The 20,856-nt window shown below is 38.2% G+C and overlaps 1 protein-coding gene across 1 annotated transcript; it reads right to left on the reverse strand.

Annotated features, from left to right (window-relative positions):
- Window positions 1-1,200: 1,200 nt before the first annotated feature.
- On the reverse strand, window positions 1,201-20,447 carry nudt6 (nudix (nucleoside diphosphate linked moiety X)-type motif 6). Its single transcript, XM_041797174.1, has 5 exons — window positions 20,110-20,447; window positions 12,773-12,976; window positions 6,712-6,767; window positions 2,780-2,834; window positions 1,201-2,429 (listed from the first exon to the last, which is right to left on the reverse strand). The coding sequence occupies exons 1-5, from the start codon at window positions 20,360-20,362 to the stop codon at window positions 2,047-2,049; spliced, it is 951 nt and encodes a 316-aa protein (XP_041653108.1). The 5' UTR covers window positions 20,363-20,447; the 3' UTR covers window positions 1,201-2,046.
- Window positions 20,448-20,856: the final 409 nt, after the last annotated feature.

The following is a 20,856-nucleotide window of genomic DNA, read 5'->3' on the forward strand; positions in this document are numbered from 1 at the left end:
TCTGCTCTATGTGGACTGGCGTGGTTTGGCAGGCCAAGGATAGACCTGCAGCGCATCTCCAACAAAGCAGAGCAGAGTGGTGCTCCAGGGACTTGCCAGAGACGAGCTGGAGCACGGGCAGAGCGATTTGCTACCCAATACAATTGTCTGGCGAATGACGGTGCAGCCATTGTATGTGGAAATTGGAGGTTAGATATCAACAGCTGACTCACAAGTTCAGCTTGTGCTGCTCACTCCTAGTCAGCATTTTCTTGAGAGCTAGTTGTCTTGTAGTTTAAGGTAACTCGAAAAAGCTTCCACAGTTCACTGGCTGTCTGCTGAACCATTTTTGCATGTTCACACCTCAGTGCTTTATTGAAGTAAAAACGTGTTCATATGTGTGTTGTTTCATGACAAAGTCACACTGCTAACTACAAGCCCATGCAGTTGTGTACTACAGGGTTTTTTTTTGTAGTTTTTCTGCATGGAGGTTTACAAACACTGTTGTCTGAATGCAGAACTTCTTGAAATTGCAAAGGTCAAATTAATCATTTTTCAGTGGATTCTGTGTAAAAGTAGGCTTGGGCTACAGTAGTTCATCTCAGTTTGCAAGTTGCAGGTCATCATGAGCAGATAACAGTGATGTCTGTTGGTACTTTTCCAGAAAAGAGAACAGTAATTTGTGGTGTGAAACATGCAGTGTAAAGCTTGTACATCATAGATATAAATGGTTGATCTTAAACTATGTGCACTTAAAGAAACAGGGGAAAAAAGTGGCTGTAACTATGAATACATGGTAAGCTCTCATGATGGAGTCATACATTCCTATCAATCGTCTTTTCAGTCAGATATGGGGTTTCAGGACTGCTGTCCAACCTCCTACAGCTCTGATTTATTTCTTTACGATAAAAGGAATATACATTTGTAAAATAGGAGTACTCCGCTAATGAAATCAAAGACACTGCCCATCCCTAGCTGACACACAGTTCAGTGATTCCTGACTTTGTCTTTGTGTTATTTGCAAAAAAAAAAACAAACAAAAAAAACATTGATTAATAATTGCACTACAGCTGAACTTCATAATACAAGATAAAATGTTTGACTGATCCCTGGTTCAATGACAAACTCAATTATAGCTAAGCAACTGCACACTGCTATGTATAGCTTCTGTTACATTGTTCGCTAACACTACCCGGCTTATTAAGAAGCACAAAATCTTGATACTGGTAACAGTGTGACCAGTTTCCAGTTAGGGCAGCAGAGTTTAAAATAATACCTTTAAAACCAAGGGTCTGTGTTCATTAGTTGCTTTTTCTGTGCTGGCAGCACCAGGAACCTCTGTTTGAGAGTGATTTCTACCAGGATTGGTGGAATACAAAGTTTTACTTCTAGTTTCCCTCAGTAGTGGGGAAATATTTCCCTTTATTCAATGGACGAGCAAGAGAAAATTACAACATCGTAATTGAATTCTGCCCTGGCATTAACCCCACCTCTGGACCTCTTGTACCCTTAAAAAGACGAGTTATATAAGTTTTCTCTCTGCCACTGTTGTACAAAAAGCTGATATCAGAGGTCTTTCCTCTCTTGGTTTTGATTGGTTGGTGAGGGAAAAGTCACATTGACCAGCAATGGAGAGTGCTGTGGAAAAAAAATAAAAAATAAAAAATAGTCTGTCGCTGGTTATACTGAAGCACCAAAAACACTGAATGGCACGTATCATTAACAAAGGGGAGCTGCCAGTACAAAAAAATTTGACACAGACCCTGAATAAGTTCTTGGCAGCAGCTGTTGTCCAATGTCTCTGGACAACATGGGCGCCTAAAAATGTAAAATACACAGTACAAAACTCTGCCGTCTTGCAGGTAAAGCAGAGATTTAAAATTCATAGAGATTGTTGCAGTTCACAGTATATTGCACCAAATTTCTTCAGCAGTAACATTTACTGTATGAAACACACAGCAAACATAATTCCAGTTATAAATACAGTTAAATATGAGTAATTCAGACATCCATGTGTCGACATAGCTAGTGATGATATGCTAACCCCATCAAGTTGGTGGTGGCTGACTAGGACTTCAGTACAGGAGGTAGCTGCCTGTGGTAGAGCTGATAAAACATCCCAGAATAAACAGCAGGGAGCTCCTCCATGGCAAGGTCGATGTGTTGGAAGCCTCGCTCCACGCCATGAAGAAGGAGCCGGGCGACGCGAGAGGTGATGGGCGTGGTGTCGCCGGTCTTGGCCAGTTCTGCGAGGTCCAGCCACTCACAGCGCAGACACTCCTGAGTGCAGAAGTTGATGTCGTAGGAGAGCGGGCTGAGTCGGCAGATGATGTACATATCTGACATGCCGAAGGCGCCGGGATGGTTGTGCTGCTGCCGGATGCTGAGCAGAGATCTGAACTCGGAGCGAACGCCAGTTTCCTCAAAGACTTCACGAACGGCAGTGACACCTGCGAAACAATATATACAAATCTATGTTTGTTTAGAACATTTATGTCGTCACTTGTCTTTTAGATTAACAACTGTACATGTAAGAAGGGGAAGAAAAACATATATATATTTTTTTGTAAAACATTTGATGCTGCTTTTTGGGTTGGGTCATGAATATATAAAACACACAAGCTGCTTTTAAAATGTTCAAAAAGGTGAATTAGGATATAGAATTCTTTGCATATATACCATGTGCCTTGTCTTGTACAGTTCAAATGAATGTATATTACCTTGAATCTACATAGTACGACTGAAGGAGTGATCTACATGTACTGTATTAGTGTTCTGCTCTGCTGAGCGTGACACTCACCAATATTTTCTCCTGGGTCAGACAAGCCTCCCGGAAACTTCCAAGCATTCTTTGTCTGAGACAAAAGTAAAAAGTTAAAATGTAACATCACTTGTGATAGATGGCACTGCTGTAAATGCATCTTAGAGTAATAGAAACATGCATATTTCAAAAGGTGAACTTTTCAACTTCATTTTAGTTACAAATGCAGCCAAAATTTCTTGTTTCTTGCAAGTTCTTAAAATTGTTTGCAGCATCTTTTAAATTTTACTTTTTTTTTTCTTTAGGAACAGCAAGTAATAGACTGTGTTAAACTATCAGCAGTAATAACTTTAAGGGCAAAGACATGCTCTATATGTTTTATTTTAGTGCCTCAGTCTGCAGACTTTGACATTTGATGAGTGTGTCCTAAATCTGTTTCACCACTTATACTCGATATTTAATAACAGTATGCTGCTGGTTAAATTATAACATAACAAGTGTTGTATATATTTTTGTAGTTGAAGAATTTTTGTTTGCTAAGCTATTTTGCCATCTTAGATATCCTTCCCTCCCTTTGTGAGGAACACAAATGCACTATGGCTTTTATTTTCATGTAAACAGAATGGTATATTTTTGGAGCTGTTTCTAACATGTTTGTGGGAAGAAATAAAGAGATTTTGTGTAACTCAGAGAAGTGTTTTTTTTTCTTCAGAGCTGAATGTGAGGTAAAAACACCACAAACACTAGCTTATTGATGCCAAACATGTCATAACTGTTAGCGTGTAATCTACTGGGAAATTAGGTATAAATGCCATTGGACTATGAACGATTAAACACTCATACCCGTGACTTCATTCAGCCCTCTGATGGATGAAATATCCTTCAATTGACTGAGATCTGTCATTTGGCTTTTGTACTGATGTGAGGGCAATAATGTCTCGTTCTTTTGTCAGGAAGTCCGTAACCCTTAGTGAGCTCTGAGCGGGCTCCATCTGCCAGAGACGCTGTGCTGCCAAAGGGCAAGACTGTAATAGAGCACATTTCCCGTAAACAGCTCGATGGGGAGGTGGAGGAGGAGGAGGAAGAGATAAAACACTCCAAACACTTCCAGGCCACTAACTGTTTCCCTCTGCTTCTGGAGCTTCTAGATTAAAGCCTTTAAGATATATTATATGCTCCTATACTTCCTGACTGGGAAGTAAAGCATGTTACATGTTGTATGGGGTGACAGACAAGCAAAAAGGTGTTTTTATATTCTGTTGTAATGAAGACACATTTAAGTAAAAACACACAGACAAATGCTTGTTTGATAAAGGATTTTCCTACTTCATCAAGTGCCTTGAAATTTCAATTTTGACTGCCATTTTTCATTATTGATATTGTCTGCAAATAACCCGTCCCAACATCATTGGAGAGCACTTGATTACTTGAAAGGCTCAGACACCCTCTCCTAGACTGTTACAGTGAGAGGGTGCATCTGTCAGAGGAAATACACAATAGAAGTATCAAAATAAAATTGGATTAAACTTAAGGTTAGGTTAGGGTAGGGGTAAAAATAAGGGTTAGGATAACAAAAGTTAAAAGTTAAAAATCTGACCTGCAAAACCTGGTTACAAAACATTAAATAACACTGAGTAAGCAATCTGCTTACAAGAAAAAAGCTCATCCTCCATAATAACATTCTAATGTAGCGAAGAGCTCATGTTTAAGCTCACAGACCTAATAGATGTCCATACTAACAAAGCTACTGAACTAATGTTAGCTATGTAAGCTACGTGAATATGTCACCTATGTAGCTTACATAGCTAATGTTAGCTTTAGCTACATTTGCTTAAGCACATGTTGCTACAGCTAACTAAGCTACATAAGCTAAGCTATGCTTAAGCTTAAGCTAAGCTTAAGCTGAAGCTAATGAAACTCAAGTGAGCCCATGTTTGCACATCTATTTCCAAAACAGGTCTGTACATAATTAACCCTGGGGTTAGACCTTTGACCTTTTCTCTGTATTAGTTATAAAACATTACTTAGTCTTTGATGTTTACAATGTGGTTATTTCATGAATATAACTGCCAGCCTTTTAATGAATAAAGTTGAATTTAGAAAAAAAAATCTAAAACTGGAAATATGTTGTAAATACAAATTAATACACTTCCAACATTTTACCAATATCTATGCATGTATTTTTGAACTATAATCTCCCTACATTAATGAGCCCTATTTTTGCTGGAGTAAATTAAATTTACTTGTATTATGTCCTTCACATTAGTATATGTGTTTATAAGCCTCTTCTTGCTCTTTCCCTACCTGTTTCTCCTCTATTATCCTCATCTTGCTCTCTCGCCCTGCTTCCTTCTCCTCCTGAAAGCCCTGTGTGCACTCACCTCTCTGAGGAGTTTATTCCCCTCATTCTGCCTCCTCACTATTTCTTTTCTTTTCTTAATTTTTTTTCTTTTGGGCACCTAAATTTGAAGTGTTCAGGCAGCATCACTCATGCAATTTACAGTTACCTTTCTCCTCTCCTCCACGCTCCATTCTCCTGCGCAGCACTAGGGGTGGACTAAACCAGACATTTTTGAAGGGAGGAGCGTAATTTATTTTTCTCTACTGAAGTCTGCTGAACATCTTTTAGTGGCTTTGATTCAACACCAGCAATTATTACTGAGAAAAAATGAATAAATAAAAATACACTTTTAATTAGCAAGGCCCTCCCGTCTGTCGGACCCCTGCCCCTCTGCAGGAGGGGGCATTGGTAGATTTACTGTCTGTAGCCTGGATGTCTTGGATACCTTCACTCACCCTATTCTTTCTACAAGATCTATTCCTAGATTAATATAAACTAATGAGATTTCCATTTCCACCTAATAAGGGATGCATGACATTCGAGTTCTGTCAATACACACACACACTTTTTTAACCGATTCACAATATTATTGGCATGATAGCTGTATCAGTAGATAATAGAGAATAAAGGTGCACCATTTCTCTCTTAACCTTTCCTTCTCTTTCTTTTTGTGTCATAGTGCTGTCAAAGGACTAGGGTGTGGAATAGAAGTAGAAGGGGTTTGGATTTGAAATCCAAAAATGACTTTAAGACTCAAATGAGAAAAAGCCTTAGTACAGAGCAGAATCAATGGACCAACCTCAACCAAAGTTTTACTTGTTTGTATGTATGTATTTACTAAATGGCTGCATCATGGTGCAATCGAGTCCTGTAATTGGCTGCAATCTGCTGGCCAACTGTGACAGCAAACAAATCCATGTAAAGACCCTTGTGAAAGATGTCTGCTGTAAGTCAACTTTGTGCCCACTCACAGCAGGGCTCTGTGAGTGCTGACGCAGAGACACACTCGCTGAGCTGTTTGAGTGCATTCAGCTCCTGTAAACACTGTGTTTACCTGAGGTTTACTAATGCTGCGTGGAGCTATGTTGAGTGTGAGAGGAGCTGAATGTTTGAGAGGCTTTCCACCCACGTCTGGATCAACAGAGGCAACACACAACTCACTCAACAAAACAAATAATTAACATTTTTAGGGGCATCATGATACCTGTGGCATCATCAGCTAATTTTTGACCTTTGCATGGCCGTAAAGCAGTGTGTCCACTTCTAGAATGAATCAGATGACAGCTAGTAAACAACCTGGCAAAAATGATCTCTTACTAGCCAGAAACTGTCAGAACTTTTCTTTTTTGGAAGCATATGCCTACTTATATACTGGCCTACAAATTCTAATATATTCAATGTATCTAGATTTGTGTAGTTTCCAGAAGGAAAGTTGCTCTGATTCACCTCATTGTTACAGCAAACACATTTATTTTTAAAAATTCTAACTTTTTCTTCTGTGTCCTTGTTTTAATATCTAAATGTATTAAATAGCAACACATGTCAAATCTTTTCTTTCTTAAATGCAGCAGGCTGAAGCTTGTCATAGTGTTTAGTAAGCTCAAGGTACTAAGAGGAATATGTACTGTACCTTATTTCTGTCTTGGACAACGAGAACTTTTCCATTTGATTCATCCACAACTGCACCTAAACAAAACCAAAAACAAATAACCAGTTAAAAAGAAAAACAATTAGATGTTCACACAATTTTAAGCATGCATGTCTGCTTCAACTGTTTGAGCCTGTTCAAACACTGTGCTCAAATATTTTCAATAAGAACAACATACAGGAGGCTTTTCAACAGGAAATATTTAAGTTAGGGAGGACTCAATGTGAGACGTCAGCACCCTTTAGATCAGTGGTTCTCAACTGGTGGGTCGGGACCCAAAAGTGGGTCGCGAAGCCCTTTTCAGTGGATCCGGTGACCCAACCAGTTGAGAACCACTGCTTTAGAAAAAGGTACATTTTAGAAATGTCTGTAAAGGAAAGCTGCCGGAGAGGAGATTAGCATGGATGCAGCTAGTGATAGTTTGATAAGCTTTTCTTGGGGAAAAAGTAAATAAATAAATAATGTTTTTGCTATTCTCTTGACCGGCTTCAGCAAAAGTTTCACCAACTCTTAGCGCTGAATAAGTTTAGCCATAATGATAATCACAAATATTAATCATGATTACTTTTTTCTTTAAAATACACTTTTTTTTTTAAAATCAATGCTTATTTATTATTTGGAAAAACGTATCCTGCTACTAACCCTACTGCCAGGGCTAAACTGGAACAAAAATTCTCGATTGACCCAGAAACCATTCTCCCTCCGCCATGATAAAGATGATCATACAATTCCTTTAATTGCACCTGGAGGAAGTGAGTATGGAGGAGAGGAGGCTTCTGAAGGACCTCAGACTGAGGAAAAACCAGTCTTTTCTCAGCGGAAGTCTTTCGATTTAAGACTGGTGATTGGGTTCGAGGCACGATACCTGCAGAAAAGCTGCACCTCTACACAGTTCATGACTTTTTTCACATTTCATTCTCACAGCACTGATCTGCTAAAAATGGTATGTGTTGTTTTTATTTTCTCAAGAAACATCATATGAACTCACAGAGAGATTACAAGAATATGAAAGAAATAAAAAGCTCAATTATCATATCTAATAACACAGACCTTATGGAGGACATTTAAGAGGAGAGGAGGATTAAAGTCCCAGTAAAGTGATAAAATAAGCTTAAAATCATGAAAAATGAGAAAGTAAAATCTCCTCTTCCTTGCATCTCTCTTTTATTCCTTGCTGGGTGGAGCTAAGATGCAAGGAAATTAAGTGAGTGAAAGAAGGAAGGATACCAAAATGACAAATGAGAAGGACCTTTGGTCAAATGTGACAGAGCTGCGGCTCTTAAATGCACCTCTTATACCCACTTATTTTCCTGTCTCCATAGAGCATACCCACTTCTAAATAAAAAGTAAACCCAATCAAGAATACATAAATGAAGAGTATACCCAATTCTGCATGCATCACTACACCACTGAGCTATACTATAGCTCAGTAGTTTTCAGATCAAGTCAAAATCTACAGGCACACCATTTTCATATCCATGCGAAAATAGCCTCTTAAACATGTGTTATCGCTCTTTTGGATGTTGCATAGTTGTACTAATAACATATGGTTGTACAAATTCAGACTTGACAGCATTCATCTTACATGTGCTTTATAAATAAATTTATTATTATTATTATTATTACATATAAATCGCTGTTTTATAACTATGAAAAATATCATATTTAGATTTTAATATATGTATTTTGCTCTCCTTTGTTATGAAATATGTATTGTGGCTGAATGAATGCGGCTGAGTGCGTGCATGCAGGTGTGTAGACAATTGATTGGTTCTGTATTTCATATTTACCTGCCCTGGGACTAAAATGGAAATAAGCCAGCAAGCTAAATTTGGAACAAAGCATCTTTTTTTTTTTTCTTTTTTTTGAGACTATATTGTACATTGTCCCTGACACAAATAAACTAAACTAAACTAATTCCCATGGCACACCAATGTGGCTTGCCACACCATTTGAGAACCACCGCTGTAGCTACATCCAAGCTTATTGCTACACCGGTGGCAGCCATATTGGCTTCCAGTACAACCAAACCCTACCCATAGCTCCCTCCTTGTTCTCCTCAAATGATACTCATTGGTTAGGTCCGTTCATAGACCTGGCACAGTTACAGAACGGTTCCAAGATGGATTTGCCTGGTGACGGACAGTCCATCTACCTTGCAAGATTACTCTTCATTTCAGGACAAACAGACCCCTAGTGTGAAAGAGAGGAAAAGAAAGCCACCTTTACCCACTGGATACAAAACTATAAAGGTGTGTTCCAAAATTAAAATGGACAACAACTGCTTAAAACTGATAACTCTTGAGAACGTTGCTTTTATAACTGCATGAGATGTTAGTCAATGATTAACGCTAAAACATATCTACTGACTATGGCTGCTTTAACATCAGCAATTCATTGACAGTAAATACGGAAAAACTTCTTTTATAAATGTGACTCATAAAAAATACAGCCCAGAAATGAATGTTCAAAGATACTGTAAAAAAATAGAATATGGGATGAATTTATCACTCTATAGTCCAAACACTGGAGTGACTCAGCTCAAATTGTGAATGATGCAGACATCCAACTTCAACATTTACATTTTTCTGTCCTGTTTGAACAGTCTTTTCTTCAGCGTGCAGTGACTAAGAGCGGCTGCTATGTGCCACTTTTGACAGCTCAGGACAAGGAGGAGGTGGAGGAGTATGAGGAGGAAGGAAAAAGGCCACTTTCTTTTCCGGTTTCTCCGTCTGTCGGACCGGGACGGGCCTTCTAAAATGAATGTCACAGATGTGTAAAGAGGGATGGGTTGTCCTGAAGGCCTGACTTGGACTTTTAAGTGGAAACTGATGTCATCCTCTGGTCCTGGAGCTTCACAGGAGGAGGCCTGGTTGCTACGAAAGGAGGCTATCATTATGAAGCCTTCTGTCTTGGAAATAAAACACTACGTAAGGGCAGGAGGCGAAAAAGGGGGGAATAGAAAATAAAACATAGAAGCGATCATCTGAGGGAGCTGTGGGGTTTGTAGTAAAAAAGTGTTAATGGCTTGAGGTTACAGCTGGTTTCTGAGCCACAAAAAATTTGACATCTTCCTTACATTCATACTTTCTGAGAGCTTCTTGGGCTACTTTTAAGTCTTTACCATTAAGAAAGGAATCATCTGACCAATTAAAAACACACACAGACTCTGACATTTGCTGTGATGTCCAGAACCGGATGTCCTTTTAGAATTATAATCATGAATGAACAGTTTCAATTTTGAGAAAAAAAGGTAATTATTAGTATCCAAAACACAATTATTAATGGATCAGTGAGTCACTACATGATGCATGGAACCACAAACACTGCGTGATTCACTGTGATGCTGAGTCAGGAAAATTCAAGCCAAAATGTCTTACTTTTATTCTGCATAGAATTAAGACACCGTTGAGGCAAAGTCAACCTTTGAGTTGGATGTTCATTGGTTACTGGAAAGCTTCCAGTAAAAGCCCATCCCAGTTTAAGGGTCAGTCCTGTTGTTGCAAAGTTTGACAAATAACTGCATGTTTCCATGTTTCTTGTGCCACGAGATCTCATCACACCCCTATTTTAAAGTGAAGAGAAACCACAAAAACAATGGCAAGACAGACAACTGTGAGAACCGCTCAAGTTAACAATAAATAACATTGTGTTTCCATATTTTTCAGAGATTATAAACATAATTAAGTTTCTTCTCGGATATCCGAGGACCTGCATTGAAGTGTTTTTAAAGTGCAGGATCCTTAAAGCTCTGCCGTTGCTGTTATCCTTCACAATAAAGAACAGGACAGGTTTTTTATTCAAAATCAACATGTATCTGGGTACATATTGCAGTTTGGCCTCTGTACCGTCATACATATATCGTGGAACTGTGAGAATACCCAGCCATGGTATATATGTATATACATATACAGTACATACAGTGCCTATAAAAAGTTTTCACTCCTTGGATGTTTTGACCTTCCATTTATTTTTAAAATCATTTTGGCTTAGTAGCAGCATATTTCTACAAAGTAATGTTGATGAAACAAAAATATGTACGTAAAGTATGTGACAACATAGCCCCCCCCCCCCGATGCATTTTGGCTGCTATCACAGCACTGAGTCTATGTGGACCAGTCTCAGTCAGCCTTGCCCAACCTTCACAAATTTTCTATTGGATTGAGTTCTGGGCTTTGACTTGGCTGCTGTTGTCTTTAAGCCATCTCTGTGTAGCTTTCACTGTATACTTCAGGTCATTGTCTTGATGGAAAAAAAATCTCATCCCTGTGGTTCTCTTCCGACTGAACAAGATTGTCCTCTGGGATTTTCTTATATTTTCCTACACTCATTTAACCCTCTGCCTTTTCAAGCCTTCCAGGCATAGCTGCCAAGAAGAATCCCCACGGCATGATGCTGCCACCACTGTGCTTTACAGTGGAGATGGTGTGTTTGTGGTGATGTGCAGTGATTGGTGTTTGCCAAACATCATGCCTTGTCTGATGGCCAAAAAGCACCATTTTGGTCTCATCAGATTAAAGAACTTTATTCCACTTGACCATGGAGTTTCTCGCATGCATTTTTGCAAACTGTAGTCAAGATTTAATCTGAGTTTTCTACAACAGTGGCGTTGTCTTTGCCACTCTCCCATAAAGCTTTGACTGGTGAAGAGTCTGGGCAACCGTTGTTGTATGCAGAGTCTGTCCTATCTCAGCTGCTGAAGCTTGTATCTCCATCAAAGTAGCCATGGGTGTCTCGGTGGCCTCTCTCACTAGTCTCCTTCTAGCATGGTCCCTCGGCCAAATCATGACCATGATTGATATATATTACTAAAAGGGTAAAACATCCAAGGGGGTGAATACTTTTTATTAGCACTATATACAATTTAATGAGCTCTGTCAACCTTCAAGTCTCATCTGTTTAACTCTTAAGAAGAACTGATGATGTTATGGTCCACATCCGACAGTAAGAAAGATGAAATACCTGCAGGCTTAACTGGAGTTAGACCTGCTATCATACAACTTCTGTTTACTTTTAATTTCTATGTTAACCTGTCAATGGAGGTTACTTTGACCTAAAATAAATCTGACTGAACATCTGTTTTCACGTTGGACAGTTTTAAAGACCTCTGAGGCTCATATTTCCTTTGCCTCCCTGCACATCACTTTTTATTGGAGAGCACTATGAGAGATATCAGGCTCCAGTCTGACAAATAAATCATGGGGTGACTCTCCTCTTATCAGACCAGACTTATGCCTCTAATTGCCCCTCCATTGTTGAATTTTCCCATGTTCCTATCATAATAATGAGCTGAGGTGCTGAAGAGAACAAGCAAACACATTTCAGAACATCTAAACAGCTGCATACTTCAGATTCCTGACCTTAGTTTCAATTGATTGTGTGCGTGGGGATTTTGGCAAACAAAAAAGGGGAGTTTATGGGCCTCATTTCCTTCTGTAGGATGCTCTGGACATGTTCTGACATGCTTCGAGCTCACCAACTCTATGGTAGGAAAGCATAAACATCACACTGCCCTCTGCTGGACAACTACAAACACAGCACACTTCAGGTCTGAAGCTCCACCTTGTATTATCTTCATGAAGGAAGTGAGATGGGCCAAAGCTGAAAAGTACATCACAGAAAAATGTGAGAATAAGCAGTTCTTTCTGTAGGAAATGGCTTAATGCCTGTTCATTTCAGCTTCAGTTCTACTTGAACGACTTGTACTTACAATATTCTGTACTGGAGTGCCAACAACATGAATTCATGTGTGAAAATGACACATTTGCATGTTTTAAGATACCCCAAAACTTCTGCATATGCAATCAGTTTGAAACATGATGGATTTATCTATAAACTAAATAAAAGTAGTTTCTGTCTGGTGCAGGCTGATGTCAGTTCTTATCTGCAAACTCCACTTCCACGTCAAAAGTGACTTGGGATTGCTCCCCATGAGCATACTTGTTTAGCTTAGATGTCACACTACTATACTGAGAAGGCTTGACAAATGAACTGAGGTGATATTTCATATGATTTAGAAACTTTCAGTGCTAAAGATCTCTACCTGCCACTCCAACTTGATGAGTTGCAAACCCAGGTAGTCTGCTCTCCCCTTCTCCCAACCACAGAGCCAGTACAGCGTGGTCACCTTTGGCATGATGGAAGGTGAAGCCTTGGATGGAGGCAGCAGCAGCACATCGGCTCAGAGAGATGGGCACCCTAAGCCACACTGCGACTTTGCCCTCTGCTTTCCACTGGAGCAAAGAATCTGAAGAGGACAGCAGTCATTAAATCCAACATTACCCAGAAGTTCTTTTATTAAGGGTGCAGCTTTATCAGTGGAATAGTTCAACTGCAGACTTCAGATTTTGCTTGAAAATTAAGTCATATGATTTTGGAGCATAAATGACAGACAACAGAGACACTCTGGAGGAAGTGGCCTGAAGGTTACAGCAGAACATTTTTAAAGGGAAGCTGGAGAAAGGATGAGCATCGTTGTGTTGTTTGACTTTTACAAATAAAAATGACAGCTAATTCTGGCAATTTCTTGATTCAATAATTGCGTAAAAAAATGACTGTGATAAAACATTGACAAAATATTATAAATCAAATTTATCATGATAAAGATTATGGTCTAAGGTTGACAAAACTGTTGATACTTCAAAACTTTTTTCTATATCACATACCTTAAATGTTACAATATCTATTATCTTTTACTTTCTATGGCAAAAGTGCCAAAGTTTAGTAAAAAAACAAGTTTATATTGGTATTTTGGCCCGAAGATGCCACGAGCAAGCTAGGCCAGGATGTGGTCAACCTGAAACAAAGTGTTAGACATAATCATCTGCAGACTGGCCACAAACAGTGACACTGACACTTGACTTAGACATTAAGGGACATTTATCAACACACAAACCACATTAAAGTACAGGGAGGCCACATCCTTCCTATTTAACAATATTTACTCCAAGACCAGAAGAGGTTTTACCAAAAATGGGGGAATTTCTGGGGGCTGTGTGCACCAAGGGGCCTCAAGATAATCTTTAGGTGTGCTGATAATATGAAGTATATGTAAAATTACATTCAATGATTAAGTGATGTAGTTTGAATGTAAATTGGAAAAACACTCATAGACAGCGTTTAGGAAAGGGCAGAGCCTTTGAAAAAAAACTCGGCAGGGGATTGGATGAATGTTCTGTGTGTCATATCTTTACGGGCCGATTGGAGCAACGTGATGTCATAGCTGCTACCAAGTTGCCCCGCTACTGAGAAGTAAACTCCATAGATATCTGCATAATGCGAACCATGCCAACTGTAGACATGTAAGTACATAACTTTTGTCGTTTTTGAAAAGTAAACAAATTAATGTTGTTCTTTGTTCTTCTAACAAAGTAATGTCATCAAGTTCTGATAAAACTGGCACTTTAGCAGCATCCACGCTAATGTCTTCCACCATAGTTGCACCAGCCTCTTGTTTCCGCTTGCTTACATCACGACTGCGCTGCGCCTGAAAGTACTGCCCCTCGTTGCTGATTGGTCCTGTCATTTCTAACCGGGCCAAAATGGTTCAGACAGGAGCTTTGCAAGATGGATTTGCCAGTGAGAAACACGGAAACAGGCGCATCTATCTGCTTTGCAAGGTTAGAGGACCCCTGGACCCAACGGCAATGTTCTACACTATTCTAAAAGTCCAAAAATGCCTCTATATAAAACTAATAATGGCTAAGTAGATTAGAGATTGACTAACCAATATTGGATTTCAAAGCAGCTACAAATACGGATTACTGATACAACTCCAATCCCAAAAAAGTTGCAGCACTGTGTAAAATGTAAATACAAATGAAATGCAATGTTTTGCAAATCTCATAAACCCATACTTTGTTCACTTTTTACACAGTGCTACAACTTTTTTGGAACTGTACTAATAATCTGTATTTGTAGCTGCTTTGAAAACCAATATCGGTCAGTTGACCCTTAATCTGCCTATACAAGCCCACTTAACCTAGCAACCAGCTATCATGCAAAGAAGAGGCCATATGTGAACACAATCCAGGAACGCTGTCTTCCCAGGGTCAGAGCTCATTTAAAATGGACTGAGGTAAAATTCCTTTTGGAAACCATGGTTGCTGCGTCTGGTGGACTAAAGAGGAGAGGGATCATTCAGCTTGTTATCAGTGCACAGTTCAAAAGCCTTCATCTCTGTAGTATGGGGTTGCATTAGTGCCTATAGTATGGGCAGCTTACACACCTGAAAAGAAACTATCGATGATGAAAAGTGCATAGAGATTTTAGAACAACATTTGCTACCATCCAGACAATGCCTCTTTTAGGGAACGCTGTGCATCTTTTAGCAAGACAATGCCAAACAACATACGGCATCCATCACAACAGCATGAACTGGCCTACCTGCAATCTAAACCTTTCACCAGAAGAAAGCATTTGGATCATTATAAAACAAAAAAATCTGCCATAAAATACCCAGGATGGTTTAGCAGCTAGAATCCTATAGGGGTTAAGAATTGGACATTTTTTCCCCAAAACTCCAACAACTGCATGGTCTCCTAACATCTCTGACTTTTACAGACTGTTGTCAAAAGAAGAGGGTATGCTAAACAATGGTAAACACAGCCCTGTAATGCCTCAGTTTCATCATCCGATATGTTATTTATGTTCTATGAATTAAATATGGGTTTACGAGATCTGCAAATCATTGCATTATTAATTATTAATATAACACAGTGCCCCCACTTTTTTGGAATTGGAGTTGTAGTTTGCAAGACTAATACCTGTTAATTGGAACAGATATACATTTATAATGACAAACAAAATTCACTTTATGTTACAACAGTAAATTGCATGATCAAAAATAAATAGATGTGATAATGCAGCATGAGCTCAGTCAACAAAAGCAACTGTACACAATAGGAGTGGGAATCACAGGGTACTTCACGATACCATACGATACACGGCACACGATAGAGCCCAACTGATTGATCGGCGGGACAATTCATCGGGCCGATTATAGCGTATCACAGATTAATCAACATCAGCCAATATGTAGCCGATATATTAACCCTTAGAGCTCACGAGGCACTGATCCGTGAAAGCTCTCCGTTGTGCCTTTCTAATCATGTCTTCCAAGCATTCGTAGCTCAACATTTTTTAGTGAGCCCGGAACTTGGCTGACTTTCCGAAGTCTCTGAGGACAGTGTTGTCCTATACAACAATACATGACACAGTTTATAAAAACGTTGATAACTTCTGAACCGTAAGTCATAGAAACTTACTGTTTTTTTCCTCTGAAAGCTGACCATTTTGCCATTCGTTTGCTACCATCAATGTCTCCGTAAAACTTTGGTGACTTTTTGGGGTCGTTGGAGATTAAATCCACAGCTTTACATCTAATAATAAGCGTCTTTTTATCCATTTTTAATCCATTTTCGATCAGGTACTTTGATTTTTGTCAGTGGGCAGCCATATTTGTTTACATAAAGCATTGTGAAAGTTGAAGTCGACCAGCTGTGTCTCTACTGCTTACTAGAGAAGCAGGATCAGAGAATAAACAATGATAAATGAAACTGTTACTTCACATGTCCACTGTTATCTAAGATAAGACTATTATACAGCATTTTAAAGTCATCTAAGTTGCATCTTTGTGAAATAAACAAAGATAATATAAATATAAGAATTTGTGTTATGTACAGTATATATCCTGTGTATATCAGCGTTCTTATTTCATGTATTGGCCGATATATTGGTTATCGGATATCAGCTTTTTTTTAGCCCGCAACATCGGTATCAGCATCGGCCCAAAAAATCCCATATTGGTCGGGCTCTAGTGCACGATACCGATATTATTATGATACAGCAATACTGCGATAATCGTTACATTGCAAGACAACTGTATAATGGTAAATCACAAATTATGTCTAACTAGAGAATACAAAATAGTTATAAAATGTTCAAATACAGGATTTCTCAATTTATTAACTGCAATATAGTGCCAGTTTCACTGAAATTGACAGACTAAGCTCAAACACTGAAAATAAAGTGTCTAAGCACATACATACTGTTTATATAAACCAGTGTATATATATAACTACTATGTAATTTTTTAGTTAATATGGAACTTAACAAAACAGAATTAAGCTATTAAAAAAATATAAGGTCCTGCATGATCTAGCATTTTAACTATCTCTGTGCAATCTGACGATGAATATTTTCCCCATTTGCTGCACTGAATTAAAATGCTGTCAGAATTTTTTAAAAGAAAAGGGGAATAAATCAATATTGACTAAATGTACTCAAATCTTTTATATTTCACGTTATATCAGTTTTAATGTCATCACGTAACAACCAGGTCTTTGTGGAGGGCAGTGTTAGTTTTGGCAGCTATTTTTAATTTTAGTCTTAGTTTTAGTCTTTCAATGAAATGCATTTTAGTTTTAGTCACATTTTAGTTATTTCTATCCTTTAAAGTTTTAATCCAGTTTTAGTTGATGAAAACTCAAAATAATTTAGTCTGGTTTTAGTCCAAAAAAAGTCATCACATTTTAGTCTTTACTTTTAGTCCATGCATTTATTTTCTTGCCTAAATCTGGTACCAAGTCATGGTAGTGTGTTCTACCACCCTGCCAAACCTGGGGTACCTGCTCTCTACAACAGAGAGGCAGAATAGCTACAGCTGCATTGTTTATTGACAGATTTACCCACAGTGGAGAAATATCACAGGTTTTGGATGTCCAACAAAAACTACATTACATTTTAGTCTAGTTTTAGTCATCTTGATGAAAACTAAACTTAGTTTTTGTCAGTTTTAGTCATCACAAAACTATTTTTGTTAGTCTTAGTCTAGTTTTTGTCATGGAAAAAAAGACTGTCAATGAACATTTTAGGCATAGTTTTAATTGATGAAATTAACACTGGTGGAGGGAGACTACGGGAGACAAGCCGATCTTTAAGTCCAGCTTTAAGGATAATGGACTGTGTTGTGGGGAGGGCATGTGACAAGCCACAGTGTATTTTTATCATATTACCAAAGGAACAATTCTTAACAACACTAAGACAACGCAAGTTCTTACAAATAAAACGAGTATTGACTGTGATAATGGTTGGACAAGTAGAGACCATCAGTAGCTTCAACAGGCTTGTTTGCCAATGTTAGCCATTAGCTGTAATGCTATCCCTATGATGTCTAGCTCTCAAATTTGTCGTCTTGTCTGAGTATTTCACTCTGGCGGGGCATATTTTGCAAACGACTTGACTTCTGTCTAAGTTTGCACTGTCTTTAATGTTTTGGAAGCCAAAATAAGTAAGCATATCCGCTATGAATGAAGCAGAAGCCGCCCTGCTGTGTAGGCATGAGCAAACAGCTCAATGTCAGAGATTGGCCCTGATAATCAGTCAGGTGGATAATCAGTTGATCCGTGAGGTAGGTCTTACAAAATATTTAAACAATGAATTAGTGGATTACTGTGTGTTAAAATGGCATGCAATAAACAAATACATGGTTTGTGGCAGGGGAATGAATACTGCAACAGTGAGCATGTGGGTCATTCTACAGAGAGGTGCTCTTTTAGGGTTGCAAAATGCCGGAAAATGTATTTCTTTTTCAACACTTTAACTTATTCCACATTATTAAATAACTCATTGGTTACATACATTTGCATAAATGCTTAATGACTGTTCTTGGTATTTATTTAAAGATAGCAAAGACCATCTTTTTGTCACAGGTGTTACCCTATCCTATTAGCAACATTAGAGAATTTTTTTTTTTAATTATACCTCAGCCTCTTTAGCACATGGAGTCGGAGTCATAGAAGAATGATGAGAGAAGAATAAAAGAGATTTACTTGATCTATTTCAAAAGTCTTTGTTTAAAGTGTGACTTAATCAACATGGTTCTACCATAAATTTGCTGCAAAATTGCAAATAAAAACAAATTGGAGAAACTATCATCAAAATGTTAAAAGACAGTCCCTTAAATTTCAATTCTCAAGTAAGTAGCAAAATTCAGTGTGTGTGTTAGAATTTTCACACCAGAAGTGACGAATTATAATCAACACCACAGGAAAAATGTGAATAGAGTAACACATGCTGTAACTCCAGTGACATAAGTCCAACTTTGCCTTATTCTTCAACGTATTTACTAGATAAGTCTAAATTTCACGACAAGCATAAAAATCAAAAATCAGAATTGACAATGGCAGCTTCTACACTGTTTCCATCAACATCCATACAATGTTTGCATATAGTTACTGCTTCACAGCTGCACTTGATTCAGCCATACCTGACCTAAGTTCAATCAACAGTGATAAAGAAGTTCAAAATGATGAAATCTTAGTGTCATCTTAGGCAAAATAAAGTGATAAACAGCTTTGAACAAAGTTCATCTATGCACTGTTTTCACTGTTTTTTCTCATCATAATGGTGTGACACATGAAAAATGTAACACCAGTGACATTTTTCTAGAAAAATTCATTTGAAAAAATTACTGGTACATGGAATCAAACCACATTTTGATAATCAGGATATACTCACAAATAATGATATTTAAACTGTATGCAATTTTTTTTTTGAACAAAAAAGTGGGTAACACCAGTGATGTTAACTTAAAACTTCATGTGAAATCAAGGGATAATTTCAAACACTTTGTTAATAGAATACTGAGGATTGGTGTACTTATCATGGGCATTTCTACATAAGATCAACAAATAAGATGCACAGGAAATCTTGCAATCCTCAGCATGACTTAACTTTGAAATTAAATGGCTATTTTTAATAAAGTAACACCAGTGACATGACTCTGAGAGACAGTTACTTTTATAATATAACTCATATTTATTTGACATTTTGTTGATGTATGTCTTTTCCATATATGAAAGCCACATGTATTATTTTTTTCCAAATGGCAGAAAAATCAGATTTGTCCTCAAAATCTTGCTGTAACCATCAATACATGGCCATGGGGACAGGTACTTTTGTTGTGCTTGGCATCCTTGTAGCTGGTGAAAAATAAAAATATTAAAGAATTCATTAATTGGGAAGTATAATTGTTCAAAGAAAGTAGTTTAATTTAGAAGATAAAAAGAAATTTATTCATAAAGTTTTCCCAACAATTTAAATATTTCATTAAAGGCTAGGGACACAAAAATGCATGTTTCTGTAGAATTCTGCATTCATTTTTCAAACAATATTAAATTACGCCTGACCAAGTGTAGCTACTGTTCGGTGCTTAGTTATATTTCATTTCACATTATCAAAGACATTCTTTAAAGTGTTAAGATTGTGAAGGATGCAGCTAACTGGTCTGCTTTACTCAGTGTTTGAGGAGACTGACAGAGTTAACTTGAAAACATCATTGCATTGAGTGAAGTCTCAACAGTCTGTACAACAACCAACCTTGCAGTAGTCTGCTGAATGAGCTCTCGCTGATGTCCGCCGGTAAACCGATCTCAGCGAGGTTCACTGTCACGCCACCGAAGCGGTCCACTTTCCCTGCCAGAGCCCCGGTGCCCTCCACTCTGTGCAGCTGAGGTCGAGCTGCAGAGCAAGACATAGCACGGACAGCTGCGCGTGAGTGACGTGACACTGAGCTGCTTAACCGTCCTGTCAAAATGGGCAAAAGCTTTAGGGCTACAGTTGATGAAGTCATTTTTTTCGCGTCTGCAAACAACAAATGAAATGTACTACTTGTTCAGTTTTCAACCGGCATGTGAGAGTGGTACTGTACGGTTACGTAAAAGTCCACCCTGGACGTTGCATAAATACCGTAATACTTCCGTAAAATGGCTCTCCGACCCCGTTAGCGTCCAAGCATCTTCTTCATAACGAACTCCATTCACATATGTCATTTTAGCTTGGCACAGTTAAACAGAGCTTTTCCTGCATATTTTTGTGCTTCAAAAGAATTAATATGGCACTAGAAATATGAGACAGCGGACAAGTTATTAATAAACGTCGTTTCAGAACCACTATCATATCCGTAGTATTTTCTTGTTTATATTTATTGATTATTGTCACTGTTTTGTCATTTAATCTATATCTTGATATTTTTCCATCCTATTATCTCCAATAAATTGACTAAAATAAAAATCTGTAGCCCTATATATATAGCTTAACGCTGTGAAAAATGATGTGTCCTGCAGG

This window comes from Cheilinus undulatus, linkage group 10, assembly GCF_018320785.1.
Source record: "Cheilinus undulatus linkage group 10, ASM1832078v1, whole genome shotgun sequence".
NCBI classification, from domain to species: domain Eukaryota; kingdom Metazoa; phylum Chordata; class Actinopteri; order Labriformes; family Labridae; genus Cheilinus; species Cheilinus undulatus.

What these genes read in the sequence shown, in the direction of transcription:
- nudt6 (XM_041797174.1), bottom strand. Translation starts at nt 20,362, where the DNA reads ATGACTTCATCAACTGTAGCCCTAAAGCTTTTGCCCATTTTGACAGGA. An exon ending in ATTCAGCAGACTACTGCAAG is followed by an intron (nt 12,977 to 20,109) that starts GTTGGTTGTTGT and finishes TGTCCTCTTCAG; the next exon opens with ATTCTTTGCTCCAGTGGAAA. An exon ending in TTGTCCAAGACAGAAATAAG is followed by an intron (nt 2,835 to 6,711) that starts GTACAGTACATA and finishes CTTTTGTCTCAG; the next exon opens with ACAAAGAATGCTTGGAAGTT.